Source organism: Cydia amplana, chromosome 19 (genome assembly GCF_948474715.1).
Source record: "Cydia amplana chromosome 19, ilCydAmpl1.1, whole genome shotgun sequence".
NCBI classification, from domain to species: Eukaryota; Metazoa; Arthropoda; class Insecta; order Lepidoptera; family Tortricidae; genus Cydia; species Cydia amplana.
Genome location: NC_086087.1, coordinates 9,667,550 through 9,692,123, shown reverse-complemented (window position 1 = coordinate 9,692,123; position 24,574 = coordinate 9,667,550). Strand labels below are relative to the sequence as shown.

The 24,574-nt window shown below is 42.2% G+C and overlaps 1 protein-coding gene across 1 annotated transcript in view; it reads right to left on the bottom strand.

Moving 5' to 3' along the window:
- Window positions 1-1,239: 1,239 nt before the first annotated feature.
- Window positions 1,240-24,574, bottom strand: part of LOC134657156 (histone-lysine N-methyltransferase SETD1-like) — a 33,779-nt gene continuing 10,444 nt past the window's right edge. Inside the window, exons 14-33 of the mRNA XM_063512707.1 lie at window positions 23,708-23,847; window positions 22,594-22,743; window positions 21,994-22,120; window positions 20,997-21,112; window positions 18,915-19,118; window positions 16,066-16,275; window positions 15,328-15,440; window positions 13,384-13,516; window positions 12,590-12,674; window positions 11,766-11,899; window positions 9,889-10,004; window positions 8,597-8,873; window positions 7,546-7,681; window positions 6,417-6,540; window positions 5,885-6,035; window positions 4,611-4,745; window positions 3,902-4,085; window positions 2,755-2,861; window positions 2,130-2,324; window positions 1,240-1,421 (exon numbers count right to left, since the gene is read on the bottom strand). Coding sequence (XP_063368777.1) covers window positions 1,248-1,421; window positions 2,130-2,324; window positions 2,755-2,861; window positions 3,902-4,085; window positions 4,611-4,745; window positions 5,885-6,035; window positions 6,417-6,540; window positions 7,546-7,681; window positions 8,597-8,873; window positions 9,889-10,004; window positions 11,766-11,899; window positions 12,590-12,674; window positions 13,384-13,516; window positions 15,328-15,440; window positions 16,066-16,275; window positions 18,915-19,118; window positions 20,997-21,112; window positions 21,994-22,120; window positions 22,594-22,743; window positions 23,708-23,847 — 3,011 coding nt within the window. The 3' untranslated portion in view covers window positions 1,240-1,247. The remainder of the gene's footprint in view (window positions 1,422-2,129; window positions 2,325-2,754; window positions 2,862-3,901; window positions 4,086-4,610; window positions 4,746-5,884; window positions 6,036-6,416; window positions 6,541-7,545; window positions 7,682-8,596; window positions 8,874-9,888; window positions 10,005-11,765; window positions 11,900-12,589; window positions 12,675-13,383; window positions 13,517-15,327; window positions 15,441-16,065; window positions 16,276-18,914; window positions 19,119-20,996; window positions 21,113-21,993; window positions 22,121-22,593; window positions 22,744-23,707; window positions 23,848-24,574) is intronic.

Below are 24,574 nucleotides of genomic sequence, written 5' to 3'. Positions count from 1 at the left end.
ATCTAGAGTTAGAATATCAAATAACTTCCTACATACATTTTTGTTAATATTTGTAAGATAAAACGCAAACTGAAAAATGAGGAGTTGCGCTTCCATGTGTAAAAAGGAAAATGGTGCAAAAACTGTTTCTGACCCTATGTCACATCAGATCGGGGAAGCTTGAAATTATTTCAGTTGACCATGTGATTCAATAGCGACTTTATTCTGAAGCTGGAAGATTCAATTTACTACAACAGGCAGGCTAACATGAACCTTTACGAAACTATGTACTTTATGGACGTGGTAAAGAATAAGTATCGCAATAAAATTGTTGAAATCTTTATTTACAATCTTAAACATTTACATTACATAAGTGCAACTAGAAACCTGCAAGTTCACTGTCCAATTAAATACAATATTATCAGACGCATCTTACAGTAGTCTATGCTGAAGTCTTATTGATTTCGCAGATGAATAGACAGTTACACAACATTCATTATGTTCCCAATCGGTAAGAACATCATTAAGAATTATTTCATGTACTTGTAAAGTGTACTACATATCTGTCAACGGCAGACTATTCACAATTAATGTATGTACACACCTAGCATATTGCAGCACACATTTTAATTCTACAGAATTATAATTCAGGCTCAGTCAAACAGCATATAATACAATGGTTCAGATTATTAATTACATACATTGAGTTGCACTGGACTTATCGCATTAAATAAGAAAAAACAAATTCTGATTCATACTTTACGACCACACAGCTATATTACTTTATACAAAAAGATTACAAAAAATTATTTGAGGCGGTTTCAGAAACCGCTGAGAAGCGCCAGCCTTTGATGGAAGATGTTATTGCCATAGATTTCACTTGAACATCGATTTATTTTAACAAGTTTAAATACAATTAAGTCAATGCCCAAGTGTAATGTTCAATCTCTTTTTTCGTCGCACTGACATTATAATAAATAACCCTATCATTACATATTTCAACAAATCAACAAGAAATTAAAATTACAGAACCTCATTCTTTTATGCAACCAACCTAGATGTCTAGATAAATAATGTTTGCGTTCTTCAGTCCACGGCCTTCTCGCAAATATTCATGATGACGTGCAAAACAAAATCAGAATCCTGGCAATTACATTTAATCTAAATCAAAGTGCGCGGACACGGGGCGTTCAAATCTCGCTCGTTGATCGGCGAGACCGTTTCATTGTGGAGTAATTTTAAATTTGATAGAGTTCACCCTACGTTTCTTAGTTGAGGAAGCCGCGACACTGCGGCGCACCGCACAGACAAGGAATCTTTTCGTCTTCGAGCGGGAACTTGTAGTCGTACGTGATTTCTTCGTCTACTCCGATCGGCTGCTTTGAGTAGATGACGATCTTCTTTTGAGACTCTATCGTTATTATCTTCGCGTAGCAATTGGGCTGGAAAATAAAATAGTTGTTATAGCATATCGTAGCTATTCCCATAGCCGGGAAAACGCTAGGTAGAAGAAGAAGATATAGATTTTTTATCATTGTATATATGTTAGTTTATAAAGGTCTGTATCTATGTGCCTTAGTTGCCTGAAAATAAATGATTTGATTGATTGATATCGTAGCAACAAGATGCTCCATGAGGTGTGAACTCGACTATATTTCAGTTAGCAGCTGTATCAACGATCACGACATTCATTAGTCAAAAAAAATGTGTCCTCGCGTCCGCCATGATAGACCAGCCAGCCTATTATGGATAGCTTTATCCATCTTTATCCACGTGATAAAATAACTGTCACTGTTTAACACCGTGGGAAAGAAAGTGACGGACACCGTTTTATCACGCTGTCACGTAGACAAGAACGACCATCATATCCGTACAGGTTGTGGGGATTCCACCGGACACAAATACCCAGGGCCGGATCTAGGGTAGAGCGAGTGGAGCGGCCGCTCTAGGCGCCGGATATATGGCTAATAGGGGGGCGCCAAAATGAGTACTTAATGAGAAAAAAAATTTTTTTAAAGACGCGTGTGTGGCGAGGGCCCAAAATACGCTTGAAAACATCAACGAAGGGCGCCAAATCCCGATTTCGCTCTACCCTGATCAAGGGCTCGGGCCGGCACTGCAAATACCCTATGAGCAGTGGCGACACTCACGTTGCAGCTGTGGTTGATGAAGCGCGCCAGGTTGCCGCACTTGGTGGCGTCGATGATGGTGTCGAGGTCGATGCGGAACAGGTACGAGGAGCCGATGCCGGTGGCCTCGTAGTGCGCCTCCCGCACGTCCGCCACGATCGGCCGGATCATCTGCCCCACGTACTCGATCACCATCTCGTCGGCCGCTATCGGCTCCTGAAATAAATACGGAACAGATTCAAATATATATTGCAATTGCTTTATGAAGAGTTTACATAAAGCGCGAGGTCACCACACGTAAGCGTATATCATATGCTTTATATTTGTCTGTCAAGCGTAACAAGAAACAGCCTCTGTCGCCAGTCTATTATCATAACTATTTGAACGCCCGGAGATGCAGGATATTGAGCTGTAGCCGCGCGCGTCAGTTGACGTTTTTGGCGGTCTAAGGTTAAATGTCTGTAAAACTAAACCGACTTTAGCTTTTTTAAAAGCTTCACTTTTTTGAGTCATTAAAAAATATAACCAATGTCAATGGTTGTTTAATCTATCGACAGCTAATTAAAAAAAATCAAATCGGGTCAGAGATTACGACGCTATGGTTGACTGAACAGAACACAATAGACTGTTAAAATCAAAACTATACCTGTGCGAATAATCCCCAGTCGTGGATACCAGACTTGGCGAACTTGAGCTGCTTCTTTCTGAATTTGAGCTGGTTGAACTTCAATAGATCCGAATCCGTATCCGTACCTGTAAACATAATGTAACTATAAATACAACATTCGGAAAAATCGAAATTGTAAGAGTGCTGATGCAAGTAGCTTGCACATGTTGAGGTACTTGTACAAATGATATCCATTGTGTAGACAAAGATATAAAGAAGTACTCGAGCATGTAAAAGGTCGAGTCACGCATGTATCTAGTGCAATTTACGACACTGCAGCAAGCAAATAACTTGCACATACAGCTTACGCAAATAGCCTACGCTTTATTTGCTCCTTTTGGTGCTTGTGCGCGAAGTAAATTCTAGTTTACAGTTGTGTCAGTCCTATCTAGCGAACGCAAGATGTTACCCGGGCAATTCATTTCGTGGTTTGGATTTGCGTAGTACGAGTGAGTTTGCGTATTTACGTTTCTTTCGCTCGCCATATAAAAGGAAAGGGATGCGATACATATTTTTGGGCAAATCCCGATAACAAATAACGAAGTGAATTGGCAGCGTTTAAGCTTTGGATTCCTCCGAAAACGGTGCTGTCATATTACGGCCGTAATATAGCGGTGAATGACGTCACTAGAACGTTGTCTATGTAAACAAGATGGCGCGGTTTCCTAGACGGCGTTACGTTACGTTGATTGTCAACGTAACGTAATAAAGCGGTGCCGTCATTTGGGTGACGGCCGCCATGACCTTGTCGATAGTTTCGTGAACGTTTTATTAGATAGCGGTGACGCCATTTTGAATAAATGACACGAGATTTGAATAAATGATTCCGTACTACGATTATTTTCCTCTTCTGATGATATTTCATCCTCCAAGTAAATTATAGATGGTCAGCAAAGCTTGTCAGTAGAAAAAGGCGCAAAATTCCAATTTTCTATGGGACTATATCCCTTCGCGCCTACATTTTTCAAATTTGCCGCTTTGACCTTGGTGGCTGACGGTGTGTTATGACGCCGTGGTACTTTCCACGTGTGGCCACCGTAAAGACGGCCGTCTTTTGCTGCCGCTATATGACGGCACCGTTTTCGGAGGAATCCAAAGCTTAAGTGTAGATTGTTGTAGTGTATACCGAAGGCGGTGAGCAGGCGGCGCTGGTTGGAGCGCGCCTCCCGGGACTGGGTCTGCATCTTGCTGGCCTTCTTGTCGTCGGGCGGCAGCGGCGCGGCGCGGCCGTGGTGGTACTTGTACTTGGCCTTCAGCCGCGCGTCCATCTTGTAGTAGCCTTCCGTGCGCGCCGACCCGGACGAGTGACCCTGAACATGTACCATCGGACGTCAGATTTAGAGATTGTCACGGAAATATAAGGTAAGTTATCCAAATCGGACGATGGGATAAGTCGATTTGTTATTAGGAAATAGAAACTAAAGTTTGTTCCTAAGAAACTACGAGGCTAATTTTAGAGAAAAAAAAAACATTTTTTTTTATTCCTTTACGTCTTTCCGGGATTTAACCTGGTCAAGATCGGTTTTCCTAGGATAGCGGTGCCGTCATATAGCGGCCGTCTCCATACTAAATAATACGGCTAAATATGGATGTCGTAGTATTTGTATGGAGACGGCCGCTATATGACGGCACCGCTTTCGGAGGAAACCAAAGCTTCAGACGTGTAAAAAAAACAGAATTTATCACATTGCGAAATGATATTCTAGCTATACAAACTAATATTACGTTACGTAAAAACGATGGAGAATGTCGCATTTCATCATTTTGTTTATATCTCATATAGTTTCTAGTAGTCATGTTCCCTCTGTGAACACACTGGAAGTTTAACAAGCTACCTGCAGGTCCTCGTAGATGTTGTTGTGCCGCTTGGACTTCTTCTTGGGCGGGCTGTAGCACACGTCGGTGGGCGGGTGGTCCACCCAGTGCGTGTCGTTCAGCCAGTAGCCCTGCGCGTCCTCGGCCAGCAGCGCCTTAACAAAAATAAATTACACGAATCATTTATACGACAATTTGTCAGGAAAACTATACTTATCCTTTTCTTTTGGGTGCTAGGACTAGTGTAAGACAAAGATAATATGATCTTTGACAAACTACAGTAATCTTTTCGAGTGTTTGTTGTTCATTGGGTAGTGTTAACAGTGACAATTGTAATTGTGTATTGTAATATAACCTCACATTTATAGACGGGTCCTATCGCGAATTTATTTTATTGCCTTTATTTACCGACGTTTCGACACAGGTCTATAAATGTGAGTTAATATGTGTTCAAAAAGCGAATGTTTTAAATATTGTGTATTGTAATGGTTATTAAATAGGATTTAGCGAGTGGAAGGCCTGAGTGGACGCTCGAAGCGGAGCGTTCGGCGGGGCTTGCAGCGTGGCGTCGGGCTCACAAGTGATTTGAGCAGCGTGCACTAAGGCCGCTTCTACTTTTGCATCTGTTTAACATGCACGCCGCACGCCCCGCCCCGCTGCACGCCCAACTCGAGCGTCCACTCAGGCCTTAAGCTTTGGATTCCTCCGAAAACGGTGCCGTCATATTACGGCCGCTATATAGCGTTGACTGACGTCACTAGAACGTTGTCTATGTAAACAAGATGGCGCGGTTTCCTAGACGGCGTTACGTTACGTTGATTGTCAACGTAACGTAAGATGACGGCCGTCATGACGGTGTCGATAGTTTCGTGAACGTTTTATTAGATAGCGGTGACGCCATTTTAAATAAATGACACGAGATTTGAATAAATGATTCCGTACTACGATTATTTTCCTCTTCTGATGATATTTCATCCTCCAAGTAAATTATAGATGATCAAGCAAATCTTGTCAGTAGGAAAAGGCGCGAAATTCAAATTTTCTATGGGACGTTATCCCATCGCGTCTACATTTTTCAAATTTGCCGCTTTGACCTTGGTGGATGACGGTGTGTTATGACGCCGTGGTACTTTCCACATGTCGCCACCGTAAAGACGGCCGTCTTTTGCGGCCGCTATATGACGGCCGTCATATGACAGCACCGTTTTCGGAGGAATCCAAAGCTTTACACAAGGTGTATGTGTGATGTTATGGCTTTGTCGTAGTCCAAGTTGTGTCCCGCTCGCACACATACCTCGTAGGCCCGCTTGAGGTACTGCACGTCCTCGCGGTCGATGCCGCGCGTCAGGAACTCGTACATGACCTGCATCTCCGCCATGATGTCGCGCGGCTTGAACGTCACGTCCGACACCACCGCGTGCGAGACCTCATCGAGAGTATCCAGCCTGAAATAATGATAAATGTTGAGATTCTATGCGACCCAGAGAAAATGGAAGAGTGAAATTTGCTGAACGAAATTTGTGGATGAGGATCTCAAAATTCGTAAGTGGAAATTCAGGTTGGCAATTTTTTTTACCCTTTTTAGGGCACAACACAATCTATATTGTAGGGTAAAAATAACATCATCTTTTTTATGCAGATTTTTTTTAAATGTGGTGGTGGTGTGAAGTCCCCAATCCGCATTGGGCTAGCGTGGAGACTATAGCCCAAGCCCTCTCGCGCATGAGAGGAGGCCTGTGCCCAGCAGTGGGACGTATATAGGCCCAAAATGTATAACAATTTGTTAATGTGTTAAAAGTAATGTAAAAAAAGTATAAGGTACTAACTTGTTTTGTATTTCGGCTAGCTTCTTGGTCTCGTGTTTCCTCTTGTAGGGCCTCTTGGTCTCCTTCTTGGGTTTGGTCGCGTCGAGCGGCGGCGACACCGCAGGCTCCGCCATCCACGTGTAACCTGTACCACCAGCACTTTGTTACATTACAGTATTCCTACAATTGCATGTTATTAACTAGTAGATTTCGTTTAAGCTAACTTTGCACCGATTTGAACAGAACAAAGTGAAGACATGCCATTATAGACGTCATATTTTCATAAAATTGTTAGTAGCGGGCCGTAAAAGGGCCGAATCTAAAATCAATACCTACTTAACGGCGATATAATTTATCCTAGGTCTTAACTATTACGGTTTTTTTTACCAAAACTTTTGGTCTGCGATGTTTACGTTTACAGTACAACAAAGATGAGGTATTCATCTCTGTATGTGAAAAAGAGACCTTAGTAATTTTTTGTATTAAGCAGAAACGTTTGTAAGAGCCACCCCACACTAGCGTCTCCCGTGCGTCGGCGTCTAGTCAACTCTATGGCTGCTACTGCGGAGCGACGCCAATTTTCATGGCCACAGACTAGCCGAGGCGAAGACGTGGCCTACGATGGAGCGAGCCTGCCCAGAAGGTTTTTTCTTTTATGTAATAGTCAGCAAACGAGCAGACGAGCCGCCTGATGGGAAGCGGTCATCGTCGCCCATGGACATAAGCAACATCACAGGAGCCACTTAAGCGTTGCCGACCCTTGAGAACCCTAAATACCCGCTTCTTGAAGAATCCCATGTCGTAGCGCAAAGGAAATACCTCAGGAGGCAAGTCATTCCACATTCTGCACGTTCTGGGAAGAAACGAGCGGGATGCCCGCTTATTCTTGGTGTGCCATGTATCTAATAAGTGGGGATGAACTTTGCTCCTTTGGCGGGAGGTGCGGTGATAAAAACGAGACGATGGCACCAAATCAAAAAGTTCTTCCGAGGTGCCTGTTCACCCTTGATTTGAAGGTTGCCGGGTTATATGAGCTGGGAAATATAGACGCCGGCAAGGAATTCCATAGCGCTGACTAAAAGCCGATGCTCAAAAGACGCTGGGATGGCCCTAAAAGACACCACAAAACTAAGTAATAATGGGCACTGACCGTGGTCATGCTGCAGATGGTTGGTGTGCTCGAGGTCGGGCGGCGGGCGGCAGTACGAGTGGTCGAGCGCCACCTGTGACGCTTGCGACGCCTGCGACGCTTGCGACACCGGGGACGACGATGGTGATGACAGTGCCTGCAATTAACGCATCAAATAACAATGCGATCGTGCTTTCTAATAATTTTTATCAGACATGCGCCTAGCTGTCAAACCACTTCACTTATATCATAGGACATAGAGAAAAAAATACATAGATTGCTCACTCCATACATCAGTTTTAGCATAGAGAAATATAGTAAGACAAGAGTAGTGGTCACTCCATACATCAGTTCAGACTATTAATTTCTGTGTCTACATCTAGCATCGAGTAGCGGAACTATCAGTACTGCTACTTGACAATAGATAGAGACTTTCCGGTCGGTGTTACATCTATTGTCAAGTAGCAGTACTGATAGTTCCGCTACTCTATGCTAGATGCTAATAGTCTTTTTGGTACTAAAACTGATGTGTGGAGTGAGCACTCAATGTATTTTTTTCTCTATGCTTATATTCATATTTCTGTGATGTGAATTTGATTCTTTTTAGTGCCAGTTGCACCATCCGCACTTGACAGACTGATCAACGTTACCCGGCGCGCCGCGGCGGTTTACTATAAAACTTTCCATACAATAAAATTTACCGAACTCTTAAACGATGATAAACAGTTTGGTGCAACCGACCCTTATACTTTGGTTTCCTCCAAAAGCGGTACCGTCATATAACGGCCGTCTCCATACAAATACTACGACATCCATATTTAGCCGTATTATTTAGTACGGAGACGGCCGCTATATGACGGCACCGCTATCCTAGGAAAACCGATCTTTAGTCTTGAAATCAAAATTCATAACAATTTATAGTTGGTCAAACCAATTTGTCAGTAAATAGGAACATAAAAAACTCATCCTTTTCTTTTGGGTGCTAGTACTATTATAAGACAAAGATAGTATGTTTCTCTCTGTCTATGTTTGAAATAAGACCGTCCTTTGACACACTATAAAAAGTAAATACCTCTTTAACCCCGTTGACGCTGACCGCGGACTCTGTGTTGCTGTCGCTGACGGACAGCCTCTCCACCCTCTCCACCCTCTCGACTCTGTCCCCCTTCCCCCGCTCTCGCTTCTCCATCTTCTTTCCCTTTCTCTCGCTGCGCTCCCGCTTGCGCCGCGCCTGGAGGTTCTCCTCCTCGGACGTGATCTCGCCGTCCTCGACCTCCTGTTTCTTTTCTGGGCTCTTGCGGTGGTTCTTGATTGGGCTGCTGCGGTCTTCGGATTTGCTTTCGGGTTTGCTGTCAAATTTTATAGAAAAAAGCATATTTTATTTTAATGCGACGTTTCGTTTTATACAGACAGTTAAAAATGTATACAAAAATTTTCCCTTGAATCCGTAACTCTTATACGACCCGTCCAAAGAGAATCATACCTAACGTTTAAATCTAAAGCTTTGGATTCCTCCGAAAACGGTGCCGTCATATTACGGCCGCTATATAGCGTTGACTGACGTCACTAGAACGTTGTCTATGTAAACAAGATGGCGCGGTTTCCTAGACGGCGTTACGTTACGTTGATTGCCAACGTAACGTAAGATGACGGCCGTCATGACGGTGTCGATAGTTTCGTGAACGTTTTATTAGATAGCGGTGACGCCATTTTGGAATAAATGACACGAGATTTGAATAAGTGATTCCGTACTACGATTATTTTCCTCTTCTGATGATATTTCATCCTCCAAGTAAATTATAGATGATCAAGCAAATCTTGTCAGTAGGAAAAGGCGCGAAATTCAAATTTTCTATGGGACGTTATCCCATCGCGCCTACATTTTTCAAATTTGCCGCTTTGACCTTGGTGGATGACGGTGTGTTATGACGCCGTGGTACTTTCCACATGCCGCCACCGTAAAGACGGCCGTCTTTTGCGGCCGCTATATGACGGCCGTCATATGACGGCACCGTTTTCGGAGGAATCCAAAGCTTTAGGATATATCAGCCTCCTCCAACCTCGTATAAAGCGGTAGCGACTCCTCTTCAAACATACCTATTGGACAATTCGGAGCTAAGATATAGTTGGTTAAACCAATTTGTCAGTCAGTAAGAACCAGGAAAACTATACTCATCCTTTTCTTTTGGGTGCTAGTACTAAGTAGTTTAAGACAAAGATACTATGATTCTCTGTATGTTTGAAATGTGAGAGTCCTTTGACAAACTATAATCGCATTTTCTTTGAGGGTTAAAGTAGGGTTAGGTTAACCCAATTGTCTTGTATTAGGTAACAGCCAATGTCGCCGAGCTAAACCGTACCGACCTGGTGTCGGGCGGCTTGTCCGGCGGCCGTTGGTCCGTCTCCATCTTCTGCCGCTGCTCCTCCAGGAACTCGCGCTCGATCTCCTCCATGTACTCCGTGTTCCGCCGTCGCTTCTCCTACAAATAACATACATAAGTTTTTTTTTATCTACTTATTTAAAAGAAGCCTTTATCAAAAAGACATGTCGGCTCCTTTGGGCCTCTATAACAAAGAATTTCAACAAGTACTAAACAAAAACATCAAAAAAACTGTACACAAATATCGCACTTTTTGACAGGGGTTCCGCCAATATAGATTGGAAAACCCCAATATCCGTTACTGTATAATCCCTACCTTGAAATAGTTGCGCCCTCTTGTCTCGAGTCCGGACACATTCCATTAGGAAGTGATGTACATAATCGACAGAGTCGCATATATCGCAGTTGGGCGACTGCTGTCCTCATCAGATGAGCAAACATATTTAATGGAATGTGACCGGAATACATAAGTTAGTATTTCATTAACACATTGAGTGCCGAAAACCTGACTATCGGGAATATCGGGTATTTTATGATTTCGTTCCCAGGCCGGACGACCCGATAGTCGGGATCGTGGCACTACAGCTTTATATGAGGAAATTTTTGTGGCCTGGCGCGGATGTCTTGTTTGGCTGGGTGGCAATCAATGTGTTAAGATGCATTCTGTGTAGTTTTACAAGATGGTGCCGTTTGGACTATGTGAGTCACATTCGTGTGAGATCAATGTGTAACCACAGCAGTAGAGTAACATTTTTGTTTTCAAATCTATATTTCTTCGATTTTATTTTCAAAGACTACGTTTAACTATTGCACTTTGAAAGCGGCATTTTGAAAGTTCCATCATCGCATCGAGAGTAGAACTCAGATTCATAAATGAAATACTATTACTTATTCTGTGCTATTAACATATGCAAACCCAGCCAAACAAGACATCCGTACCAGGCCACAACAATTTCGTCATATAAATCTGTAGTACCACGATCCCGACTATCGGGTCGTCCGGCCTAGGAATGAAATCATAAAATGCACGATAGTCGGGTTTTTTTGCACTGAATGTGTTAATATATAATGATCACAGTGATTGAAGTGTCATGGGGTCCATGCCGCAGTCAGATTTGTTGGATGGGGTGTTCTTTTTATAATTGGTTTATAGGTAGGTAAGTTTATAGGTAGTTAGTGTTTTATTTTATCGAACGAGCGAGCGAAGCGAAGCGAAGTTCTTACATTCAACTTTGAACACGCGGCTGGCTAGCGGCACGTCCCGGCATTTCGATGTTTTTAAGCTGAACTGTCAGAAGATAGTTTGATACACAATAACTTAAGTAAATTTGTTCTAAATTAAATGAAATTGGGTAAACGTGTAGTTGAGGGCATTATATTTTAGTCATTAAATTATGAGCAGGCTCGATCAAGGGGTTATTGAGCTAGAAGAGCTTAGAAGGCCAAAAAGCTGTTTGTGAAGTGTCTTGCAATTCTGGTCATTTTATTTGCAAGAAAGTATGGTCGAGTTTGGTATCAAATGAAAGTGCTCGGCTTACACTTTTATAATATCGTTTTTAAATTTACCATTTTGAAATAATTATCAAGATAAAAATAAAATAAAATAAACATTAATATAGGTATTTGACATTTGACAGGAAATATTTCGGCTTACCACAGATACAGTAACAGTTAAGGGCTCCACAGACCTTGCAATAAATCTTACGCGGTTTTCGATCCTTTGACGACTGCATTCAATTGATATTTTTGGCGAACCGCGAGTTCTCAGTTCGGGGCGAACTACTAGTAGGTAGTTAAATTCGAAGTGATTGATGTCCCTCTCGACAGACTAGTATGAAGGGAACACTTGTGTATGTGTACCTGGTACTCGCGCTCCTCCTCGGAGTCGGAGTAGACGCGGTCGAGCAGCGTGTCCCGAGGCTCTTCCTCCGGCGACAGGATGGGCGACCCGAGCCGCTCGTCGTCCGCTTGCACGTCGGGGATGGGCGTTTTCTCTACACACACATACGTAGCGTCAATATAACGGGTTAATTTTGTATTAAGCAGAAACGTCTGCGAACGATACTATTAAGCTTCGAAATAAAGCCTCCCTAGGGCTCATATATGGTGGAAATATTCGCTAAATTGGGTACGGTCTTGGTAGCTCAGATGGCAGAGCACTGTACTAGTGATCCAGTGGTCGTGGGTTCAAGTCCCACCCAAGACAGTGAATTTTTCCACTTTTAATTTATTTCGAAGCTTAATAATATAACGGGTGTTTCAACCGCCTACATTCTTTGGGCATATTTTTGACGAAATTTCTTTACATTATCTCAACAAATCGACTACAAAATACCTACATAACTACCGTTTCGAAATAGCATTGTCATTTACATCATAATGAGGTATTTACCATATATAATTGTGGAACTGTACCGAAATATCAGAAACTCGTTAAAATAAATATTTGTAAAACGCAAAACGACATTGTAATGTTTAATATAGGTGCACTTCAATCACTTATTTTAGTTGGACGTCTTTCTGACGAACTTGCGCTATATTTTTAGAGGTTTCGAACTTTTAACAAAAAATTAAAAAAAGTTGCCTTTTTTACCAAAAGACTTCTGGGGCGTTGAGTTTCAAAAATACAGAGTAGATTCGAAGAACTATGGTCATAAGTCATAACAAAACAAAGAATAAATTACCTCGTCTCCTCTGCTTCTCTTCCTCGCTGTCCGACGACGAGGAATACACCCTGCGCAGCCGCTCCTTGTTCGACACTACCTTGAACTGGACAAACATCGGGATATAATAAGGTCGCCAGCACAACACTTCGAAGATGAATAAGAATAAGAATAATATTTATTAAAAGAAAAACCTTATTAATAATACATAATGTCCAGTGGCCCCCACACTAGGCTATGCCTGTCACGTGGTGGCCGGAATCGAAATTCGTAAAGTGAAGGTAAAGTAAAGAACTAAGGACTAATCTAATAGAAGGTAATGAAAGTAATAGTTACAGAAATTAAGCAATTCAAAGAATAAGGAAAAAAAAGGAAAGAAAAAATTGCAAGCATATGTTTTAAGCACCCTCCTTATGTACCAGTTGCGTAAACTTCGAATTCAGGGATCACCAAATGGCGGACCTATATTATTTTTTCACTTATTTCTTTTTTCACTTTTCAAACTCAATTACAAACGGACCGCGATGGTCTTATTATTTTAAAAACCGTACCCCTGAAGAAACTAATTGGTGACCCCCACCCCTGTTCTAATTATTAATCCGCTTTCATTAGGTAACACTACTGATGTGCCGTCGGAAAGAGTCCGAATGAGCAACATTTTGTTTATATCTTATAAAGTTTTAATTTTTAACAAGCAGAAACGTCTGCGACGAATTATTCTAAGTTTATATCTTATAAAAAAAAGGAACTTTCGAGAACTGTTCCAACTTGTCGGTAACCTTCCAGAACTTGCACATGCAGTTGGTAACACTCACGTTGACCTCCGCCTCGTCGAGGTCCGAGTCGTCGTCGCTGTCGGAGTAGAGGCGCGGCGCGGGCCCCTTAGGCTCCGGCTCCGCTTCCGACGCCGACGAGGTTGATGACCGCGACGAAGACGACGACGACGATCTGTGAAACCATCAATCTAGTATAACTGGATCAGAGCGCCTACCGCGAACCACGTTCGAAGTGTTGCCTCTCTGTCGCACTTGTAAATTCGTACGTAAGTGTGACAGGGAGGTAACACGTCGAACGTGGTTCGCGGTAGGCCCTCAGGCATGAGGGGTGGGGGGAAATTACCGAACGGGATAGTCTTATGTATCTTTCAGTAGAAGTAGCAGCGAAAGCGCTATTATTATTTGTCCTTGTCACAGTCTCACATTTTTGTTATTAGTAGGCCGTTTTTTCAGGCTTTAAGCTTTGGATTCCTCCGAAAACGGTGCCGTCATATTACGGCCGCTATATAGCGTTGACTGACGTCACTAGAACGTTGTCTATGTAAACAAGATGGCGCGGTTTCCTAGACGGCGTTACGTTACGTTGATTGTCAACGTAACGTAAGATGACGGCCGTCATGACCTTGTCGATAGTTTCGTGAACGTTTTATTAGATAGCGGTGACGCCATTTTGAATAAATGACACGAGATTTGAATAAATGATTCCGTACTACGATTATTTTCCTCTTCTGATGATATTTCATCCTCCAAGTAAATTATAGATGATCAAGCAAATCTTGTCAGTACGAAAAGGCGCGAAATTAAAATTTTCTATGGGACGTTATCCCATCGTGCCTACATTTTTCAAATTTGCCGCTTTGACCTTGGTGGATGACGGTGTGTTATGACGCCGTGGTACTTTCCACATGTCGCCACCGTAAAGACGGCCGTCTTTTGCTGCCGCTATATGACGGCCGTCATATGACGGCACCGTTTTCGGAGGAATCCAAAGCTTTAGGTTAGTTTTTGTTCATGACATCTCATATATTTGGGTTCAAGGCGTTACACTGAATGCATCGATACCATATTCACCCATATCCGAGACGACATGAGCGAAAATCGATTTCTAGAAGACTTTTCTTTCGCTGGCCGGTTCACTATATTCCCCATCTTAAATTTAGTATGGATTATGGTGGGCAACAAATAAATTCGACCAATCATAGTGTCGCATTGCGTATGTTTTGTCTCTCACCGACGCACGCGTATAGCACATCTATATAGTTCGTTTTTTTTAGCATAAAAAAAGGTAAACAATCTTGATGTGTCTTTTAATTGAAAAACACATTTTAAAAATAAGTTACGGCAAATATGTAACAATTATGAATCTAATACGATCATTTATATTCTTCTGTGAGTGAGTCAATCGGTCCTCGCTAGAAATACGGGCGGCCGGTTGCTCTTTGTCGGATAGGAGCTATATCGTCGCTATACTTACTCAACCTCACATCTGCAACAATCATTGTACTACATATTATTAATCTAACAATGAAACGTGTTTAGATCTTGTTCGCAGAGTCAGACCACGCTAAGTTTCCATGTCTAGTGCTACGTCAAATACGCCTCCTGTGGAATATACCTATATGCATTGCTAGTGCTATGTATGTGCAAACTTATCGTGGTCGGTAACTAGCAGGTTTTTTTTTTAATTTATATGACTTGTGTGAGTCAATCGGTCCTCGCTAGAAATACGGGCGGCCGGTTGCTCGTTGTCGGATAGGAGCTATATCGTCGCTATACTTACTCAACCTCATATCTGCAACAATCATTTGATGGAAATGTCGCTTTTCTCTCATTCGGAATACGGGTGTATTTGTCATCAATTGAGTGTTGCAGATACGAGGTTGAGTAAGTATAGCGGCGATATGTAATGTGTCTAGTAGGTGCATATTGCTGATCTGTTGGGGCAGGTCCCCGCGGTAACTAGCAGGTAAATAACGTAATAACCTGGACGAGCTGCTAGACTGCCGGCGATGGCGCGACAGGTACGAGCCCTGCGTGCGCGTTCTAGGGCTCGCGGGCAGTTCCTTCTCCTCGTCCGAGTTCTGCACCATCTCCTCCTGTACATGTACTTCGTGGTAACAACATACTCCTATGCCAAGTTATGGTTTAATATTAGGTATTCTGATCGAAGAAAAACCATTCAAAATGGATATTACGTCGTGGCCAGAACTTAGAATTGATCATTTCATGATGTGGCAATGTTTTCATGAAATGAAGTGATCAAAATCTAAGATATATTCGTCGTGAGATACACTTGTTTTACTTACGTAAGTAAGGACAAAGCTATTTGTTAGAATGAGATAACAATATTTATCTCTCATTCTGTAGTATAGCTGTGTCCCTACTTACGTAAGTAAAAATTACAAGTGTATCTTAGGTCTAAGCAAAAATAAATAAATATATATCAAGGGACATCTCAGATCAACCCAGCCACAAACTAAGAAAAGCTTGTACCATGGGTGCTAGGCGACGATATACATACATACTTATATAGATAAATACATACTTATATACATAGAAAACACCCATGACTCAGGAACAAATATTTGTGTTCATCACACAAATAAATGCCCTTACCGGGATTCGAACCCAGGTCCATCGGCTTCACAGGCAGGGTCACTACCCACTAGGCCAGACCGGTCGTCAATAATGACTCATATTCCCTGACTGTAATTGGTTTACCTGATCGCTCAACCTCTTGTTAGAGTCCTCGTCCATGACGACGGGTGAGGGTATCTTCCGCTTGCGCCGGAAGCTGGGCATCTTGGGTATGGCGGCGCGCAGCCCGAGCCCTATGCCCGCCGTGTACCCGCCCAGCTCCAGCGCGATGTCGCGCGACTCCATGAGGGACTTTATCGAGTCTAGCGTGTCTTCCTTCTTGTTTGAGATGTCCTGAAAGTAGTCGTGAAATATAGAACGTTAGACGTCAATGCCGAATAAACAAATTGAGATGTCGTTAGGATTAATTCAAGTAAAAATCCGAAGTATTAAGTACAAACAACAACACTCCTAACTGTACAGTCAGCAGCAATAGTTGCTAAGCGGGCGAGGTGTTCAAAATAATCTTGACGCGACTTTATTGTTAAGAGAATAAGAGCGCGTCAAGGTAATTATGAACACCTCGCCCGCTTAGCAACTTCTGCTGCTGACTGTACATTGGTGGACCTTATTACAACAGGCAAAAGGTCCACCTATGTACAGTTAACAATATGGGCGATGGTACAACATTCTGTAAAAAGTTGTAATTTTTTTACAATATGAGTCATATTCTATCCTCTTATTTGTAACGGTTGCGCGGCGTCCTCCTTCTTCGGCGCCTGGCGGGTCTTCCTGCTCTGCTCGTCCCACCACTGCTCGAAGCTCTAGCTCACCTTGTCATTGAAACAACAGCCTAAGCACCTTGTAATAAAGCTCATATTCAGTCATCTTACTTGTAACGGTTGCGCGGCGTCCTCCTTCTTCGGCGCCTGGCGGGTCTTCCTGCTCTGCTCGTCCCCCCACTGCTCGAAGCTCTAGCTCACCTTGTCATTGAAACAACAGCCTAAGCACCTTGTAATAAAGCTCATATTCAGTCATCTTACTTGTAACGGTTGCGCGGCGTCCTCCTTCTTCGGCGCCTGGCGGGCCTTCCTGTTCTGCTCGTCCTACCACTGCTCGAAGCTCTAGCTCACCTTGTTATAGAAACAACAACCTAAGCACCTTGTAATAAAGCTCATAGTCCCTCATCTTACTTGTAACGGTTGCGCGGCGTCCTCCTTCTTCGGCGCCTGGCGGGTCTTCCTGCTCTGCTCGTCCCACCACTGCTCGAAGCTCTTGCTCACCTTGTCATTGAAACAACAACCTAAATACCTTGTAATAAAGCTCATATTCCATCATCTTACTTGTAACGTTTGCGCGGCGTCCTCCTTCTTCGGCGTCTGGCGGGTCTTCCGGCTCTGCTCGTCCCACCACTGCTCGAAGCTCTTGCTCACCTTGTTATTGAAACAACAACCTAAACACCTTGTAATAAAGCTCATAGTCCGTCATCTTACTTGTAACGGTTGCGCGGAGTCCTCTTTCTTCAGCGCCTGGCAGGTCTTCCTGCTCTGCACGTCCCACCACTGCTCGAAGCTCTTGCTCACCTTGATATTGAAACAACAACCTAAGCACCTTGTAATAAAGCTCATATTCCATCATCTTACTTGTAACGGTTGCGCGGCGTCCTCCTTCTTCGGCGCCTGGCGGGTCTTCCTGCTCTGCTCGTCCCACCACTGCTCGAAGCTCTAGCTCACCTTGTCATTGAAACAACAGCCTAAGCACCTTGTAATAAAGCTCATAGTCCGTCATCTTACTTGTAACGGTTGCGCGGCGTCCTCCTTCTTCGGCGCCTGGCGGGTCTTCCTGCTCTGCTCGTCCCACCACTGCTCGAAGCTCTTGCTCACCTTGTTATTGAAACAACAACCTAAGCACCTTGTAATAAAGCTCATATTCCGTCATCTCACTTGTAACGGTTGCGCGGCGTCCTCCTTCTTCGGCGCCTGGCGGGTCTTCCTGCTCTGCTCGTCCCCCCACTGCTCGGCGCTCTAGCTCACCTTGTCATTGAAACAACAACCTAAGCACCTTGTAATAAAGCTCGTATTCCGTCATCTTACTTGTAACGGTTGCGCGGCGTCCTCCTTCTTCGGCGCCTGGCGGGTCTTCCTGCTCTGCTCGTCCCACCACTGCTCGAAGCTCTTGCTCACCTTGTCATTGAAACAACAACCTAAATACCTTGTAATAAAGCTCATATTCCGTCATCTTACCTGTAACGGTTGCGCGGCGTCCTCCTTCTTCGGCGCCTGGCGGGTCTTCCTGCTCTGCTCGTCCCACCACTGCTCGAAGCTCTTGCTCACCTTGTCATTGAAACAACAACCTAAATACCTTGTAATAAAGCTCATATTCCGTCATCTTACCTGTAACGGTTGCGCGGCGTCCTCCTTCTTCGGCGCCTGGCGGGTCTTCCTGCTCTGCTCGTCCTACCACTGCTCGTAGCTCTTGCTCACCTTGTCATTGAAACAACAACCTAAATACCTTGTAATAAAGCTCATATTCCGTCATCTTACTTGTAACGGTTGCGCGGCGTCCTCCTTCTTCGGCGCCTGGCGGGTCTTCCTGCTCTGCTCGTCCTACCACTGCTCGTAGCTCTTGCTCACCTTGTCATTGAAACAACAACCTAAATACCTTGTAATAAAGCTCATATTCCGTCATCTTACTTGTAACGGTTGCGCGGCGTCCTCCTTCTTCGGCGCCTGGCGGGTCTTCCTGCTCTGCTCGTCCTACCACTGCTCGTAGCTCTTGCTCACCTTGTTATTGAAACAACAACCTAAACACCTTGTAATAAAGCTCATAGTCCGTCATCTTACTTGTAACGGTTGCGCGGAGTCCTCTTTCTTCAGCGCCTGGCAGGTCTTCCTGCTCTGCACGTCCCACCACTGCTCGAAGCTCTTGCTCACCTTGATATTGAAACAACAACCTAAGCACCTTGTAATAAAGCTCATATTCCATCATCTTACTTGTAACGGTTGCGCGGCGTCCTCCTTCTTCGGCGCCTGGCGGGTCTTCCTGCTCTGCTCGTCCCACCACTGCTCGAAGCTCTTGAAGGCGGTGCTCTCGATCATCTTCTTGTTGAAGTCCTTCTTCAGGATCGCCTTCAGCTCCGCGGTGACTCGCTCGATCACGGAGTTTATTGTGGGGAAGTACGGGTTGTCTAACTCTTGCTGCAACGAAGAATATAAACGACATTTTAGGTACAGTCGACGTCAAAGATATATTTACAATTGAAAGTTACAAAAAAATCTTTACATTAAAATAAGTTGCCATGTAATGTGACAAGTACTTGTTTACGTGATATATTACAGTTTTATATTTTCACACAATGTGCCCAAAATATGTTTACACTATTTAATCCATGTAGTTTGCCCCTTTTCCTGACGTATGTTCATTTACATGACAAGTTACAGAATAATATTTACACCTAATGTGTCAAACGTGATACACGTCAAGAGCAACATTTCTGTTTTTACGTTTCATGATGCATAAAAACTTTTACGCATTCTGCTACAAAAACATATTTACACAATTCACCTGTTTATTTACTAATTTCTTTATAATTCACCTATTTCTTTCTGGCCTACTTTTTATTTATGAAACCTCCTTGCTATAATTTTCTTTACCTTCTTACTTATTTTTATTAATTAATATTAAGAATATTCATATTAGCTTTTGCGTTTGACATGGCGCCGAAAAGGGTTAACTTATAATTCTTCAGTATCTATGCATTTACAAAATAACCGGCCAAGGGCGAGTCGGATTCGTCCATTAAGGGTTCTGTACAATTGGCAAAAAATCACGTTTGTTGTATGGGAGCTCCACTTAAACATTTATTTTATTCTGATTTTAGTATTTGTTATTAAACTTAACGGCACAGAAATACATCGTCTGAAAGTTTTAACTATTTGTGAGATAGATGCAGTCTGGTGACAGACAGACAGACGAACGGACAGTAGAGGTTTAGTAATTGGGTCGGTTTTAACCTTTGGGTACGAAACCCTGAAAATCAAAAATACTGAAAATGGTTTAAATGTAAACATCGGAATTACATACTCGACATAGCATTGACGTCATCTAAACGAACGACACAAACAGACCATTTGACAGTATGGTACTCTTTTCGACGATTGTCATTATTTGAAATTAGAATGCAGCTTTCAAATGTTTGTAAAGATATTTATTTAGCAGGAGGTATAAAACTGTTTATGTATGGTTGATTGTAAATATTACACTAGATCTTTACATGCAATTTAATTTGGTACATTAAGAGGAAATATTATTCTGTAACTTGTCATGTAAACGAACATACGTCATAAAAAGGGGCAAACTACACGGATTAAATAGTGTAAACATATTTTGGGCACATTGTGTGAAAATATAAAACTGTAATATATCACGTAAACAAGTACTTGTCACATTACATGGCAACTTATTTTAATGTAAAGATTTTTTTGTAACTTTCAATTGTAAATATATCTTTGACGTGGACTGTACATTGCTCACTTTTTACTTGCATTGCCAAAAAAATTATTCCTGCTTGCCAACGGCTGTTTTGGATATATTCGTGAGTTACCTTTTGTTACATACTAGCGACCCACCCCGGCTTCGCACGGGTAGTTCAACTAATTTACACAAAACCTTTACAAATTATACACCTAAACCTTCCTCAAGAATCACTCTATTGATAAGTGAAAACCGCATGAAAATCCGTTCAGTAGTTTTTGAGTTTATCGCGAACATACAGACAGACAGACGCGGCAGGGGACTTTGTTTTATAATATGTATTGATATTGACGATAATGACAAAAAATAAGCGTTGCAAATAGGGTTTCGTGATAATGATAAGTATTAAATGCTTTATAAAAAATACATAAGACAATACGATATATGGCAATACAAAATTTTATGGCGTCCAACAACAATTTTCTAAATATCATTTGCGATTTTGTGATTCACTGAAAGGAAGTTATGGAATAAATTAATTTCAAATTAATAATTAGACATTAATTAATGGCCTGTTGATTGGTAAACCGGCCTCTGTGTACCTGTGCGGGCGGTTGGTCCACGAAGGGCTGGTAGGGCTGCGCCAGCAGCGGCGGGCCCGCGAACGGCGCGCCGTACGGCAGCGGCAAGTCGCCCGCATAGCCCGGAGGAGGGTAGGCTGTCAACAACCAACGTTACTTTAAATAGTGATATGATATGCCTTGCTATCTCCACGGCCTCACACGCGGATGTTCTTTCAGTGTGTAAAATTTTAACTGAGGTGTATAGATTTAATTCTGTTTACTGGCAAAATGCTTTGGCAGTCATAATTTCACTAGAAAAAATACCCAGAAAGTTGACTACAAGGTAAAAAGGTTCGCCTGGCTTTATATCAGGTAACTTGTAGTTATTAGGAAAAGTTTGGTAAACCACCTAGGTAGTAGGTTTTTTATTTATTTTTTAACTTATTTGTTGGAGTGGGAATATCTTCACGGATCTCACGTCACTCTTATAGCTCCTGATATCTATTTCGTTTGTGTCTTTGCAATAATAGAATTTTATACAATCGTGATATAATGGAGAGCTTTTCAGTCGAGTACCGTGTTTAGGCAACGAAGCTTGCTGAGTTGCCTAAGTAAGGTACGAGATTGAAAAGCTTGATTATATCACTATTGTATACAATACTTTTTCTACGAGTCAATAAAAAAATACTTAAAACTAGTAGAAGAATCATATATGTAGGTAAAAAAAACAAAAGTATACAGCTAAGATGCGCGAGCAGCCGCGATACCTTCATACTCGTACGCGACCCGACCCCGCGCCCCGCGCCCCCGGCCGGTTGGTCAACGACACCTTCTCGTAACTCATGAGGCCCTGGTACTTGCTCTGCGCTTTCGATTGGTCAATTTCATTATAGTTGACTAAAATGTATCGAAATGAATATTATAGTTGAGTTAGGGTCTCATAGTGAAATAAGTATGCGATTTCACTTTGGTATACGAAGTCTTAATTCAAGCATTGCAGTCGACGAGTAGAAAAAGTTTATTGTGTGGAGGGTACCAGTGGGCGGCCACATGGGGGGCTGGTAGTACTGCGGCTGCGCGGGCGCCGCGGGGTAGAAGTACGCCTCCGCCGGCACCTGCTCCTCGATCTTCGCCTCCGTTGACGACAGCGATGACAGCGACATCTATAACAATAACGTGATGTTTTTAGGTTTTAGATTTTTAATATTGTCTTCAGTTACCGCGATAGTTACTCATGAAATAAAACTATTAAAACGGATTATATCGCGTATATTGAATTTATTCTACATCCCAACGTTTCGAACCCTTTACAGCGTTCGTGGTCAACGGGTGACTGAGGAAAAACTACACTGTGCAAATCTTATCCCACCCATCGTTATCGTCGGGATGTAGAATAAATTCAATGTACGCGATATAATCCGTTTTAATAGTCTTATTTTAGATTTTTTTCGAGAATAGTGCTTTCCGCGACCTTTAGGTGAATACTTAGGCGGCACGTTCTGTATTAGATCCGCCTCAATGACTACTGTTGTAAATTGGTGACTTTAACTCTTCAGGAAATCTTGAATTCACTAGCGACATAGCTTATACGCGTCACCCAAAAACATACCTTACGTCACTAGCAATAAGGACTTACCTGGTCGTCGTCCAAGTTATCCTGGTTCGGCGGCGCGGCGGGGGAGCGCCGAGGCTCCTCGCCAGTCAGCAGCTCGTCCTCTGACGATGAAATATCTGACCCTATTTTGTCCATCGCTGGAAATTTTCTGCGCTCCGCTTCTCTTGCTCTCTAAAATAATGATAAAGGAAATAACTATAACTAACAACTCTTTGGTGCTCAATATAAATTACATACTTAACACATTCAGTGCCGAAAACCCGACTATCGGGTATTTTATGATTTCGTTCCCAGGCCGGACGACCCGATAGTCGGGATCGTGGTACTACAGTTTAATATGACGAAATTTTTGTGGCCTGGCGCGGATGTCTTGTTTGGCTGGGTGGCAATGAATGTGTTAATCACAATTTTACAGTTAATGCAAGCTACAGTAGAAGCAGAAATTAAAAAGAGGTGTCAATTCATGATGTCAAAATTAGTCTTTAGTAATATATTTATGTACATGATCTTTAATTTCACTCCGTTTCATTATGTATGTGTCTTTTGAATCATTCAATCAATTTATTATTAAAATGTTATGTCATGGAAGTAATCCATATTATATGTATTATAAATGCGAAAGTGTGTCTGTCTGTCTGTTACCTCTTCACGAACCGCTGAACCGATTTAGTTGAAATTTGTTAAATAGTTTGAGTCCCGGGGAAGGACATAGGGTAGTTTTTATCCCAGAAGTCATTCTTTAAAGGGGTGAAAAGGGCGGTGGAAGTTTGTACGGGGAATCGATAAAAAGCAGATTGGATCAAAAATAAGCTACCCAAATTACTAACACCACGCGGACGAAGTCGCGGGCAAAAGCTAGTTTCATTATACATACAGATACTTGAAGTGGATTATGTCTTATGTAATTATGTATTGTATATTTAAACACGTAATTATCGTTATTTCTTATTTATTAATAAAGAATACATGTTTTTGGTGGAAATCTAAATAGAAAAGTCACATTCTTATAATATGTCAATGTTTTAAATGTAGAAAATCAGTATAACTAAACGGAGAAGGTTTTAATACCGAACAATACTAACTTATGGTTGACGTGAACGATGGTTGCTTATATAAGATATTGAAAGAGCAAAACCTTTTCGATGGTGGACTTGAGGCATTCGAGGTAGAAGTCCCTTTGCAGAAATGGGGACGGCGTTGTGGAGAGGGGCTCCGGCTCGGGCTCCTTGCTCTGGTTGAAGGAAACTATGCTCCCCCGGTCTTCACTGCCGGAACCTGGGACAAACAATTTTTCACACCACCTATTCGGAAAAGAGCTTTTTCTTCCCTGCTATAGTTCGTTTTTTTTAGCATTAGAAATAAGGTAAACAATCTTGATGTGTCTTTTAATTGAAAAACACATTTTAAAAATAAGTTACGGCAAATATGTAACAATTATGAATCTAATACGATCATTTATATTCTTCTGCTTTCATAAGTAATAGTTTTTGATTTTTAAAAAGCGTTTTTCAATTAAAAGACGTCAAAATCGCTTACCTTCTTACAAGTTCTTTCTAATGCTAAAAAAACGAACTATAGGAGTGATCAAAGTGACACTTCTCCCTGCTAGGAGGGATCAAAGTAACACTTTTCTGTTCTAGCACACTATTTTTACATTTTTTTGCACATTATTTTTTAGCCTAAATAATCTGTTTAAGCATCAGATTGTGTCAACACTAAGATTTTTTTATTTTCCTCATAGTTGATGTGAAAAGCAGTATGTGTCACACGGTATCAAAATTATTTCGTCTTGGGCGTTAACACTTGAATCCCTCATTACGCTCAGGATTCAATGTACACCCTTGACGGAAATATATCATTTTGATCCCTTGTAACACAAACTACTATAGTCGAATCAACTATGCGGAACGACTAAAGTTGGGAACTAAGGACTGTCATTGAAACAGATGGTATGTACAACTCTGACATCAGTTCGTGATGATGCGGATTTTAATATTGTACA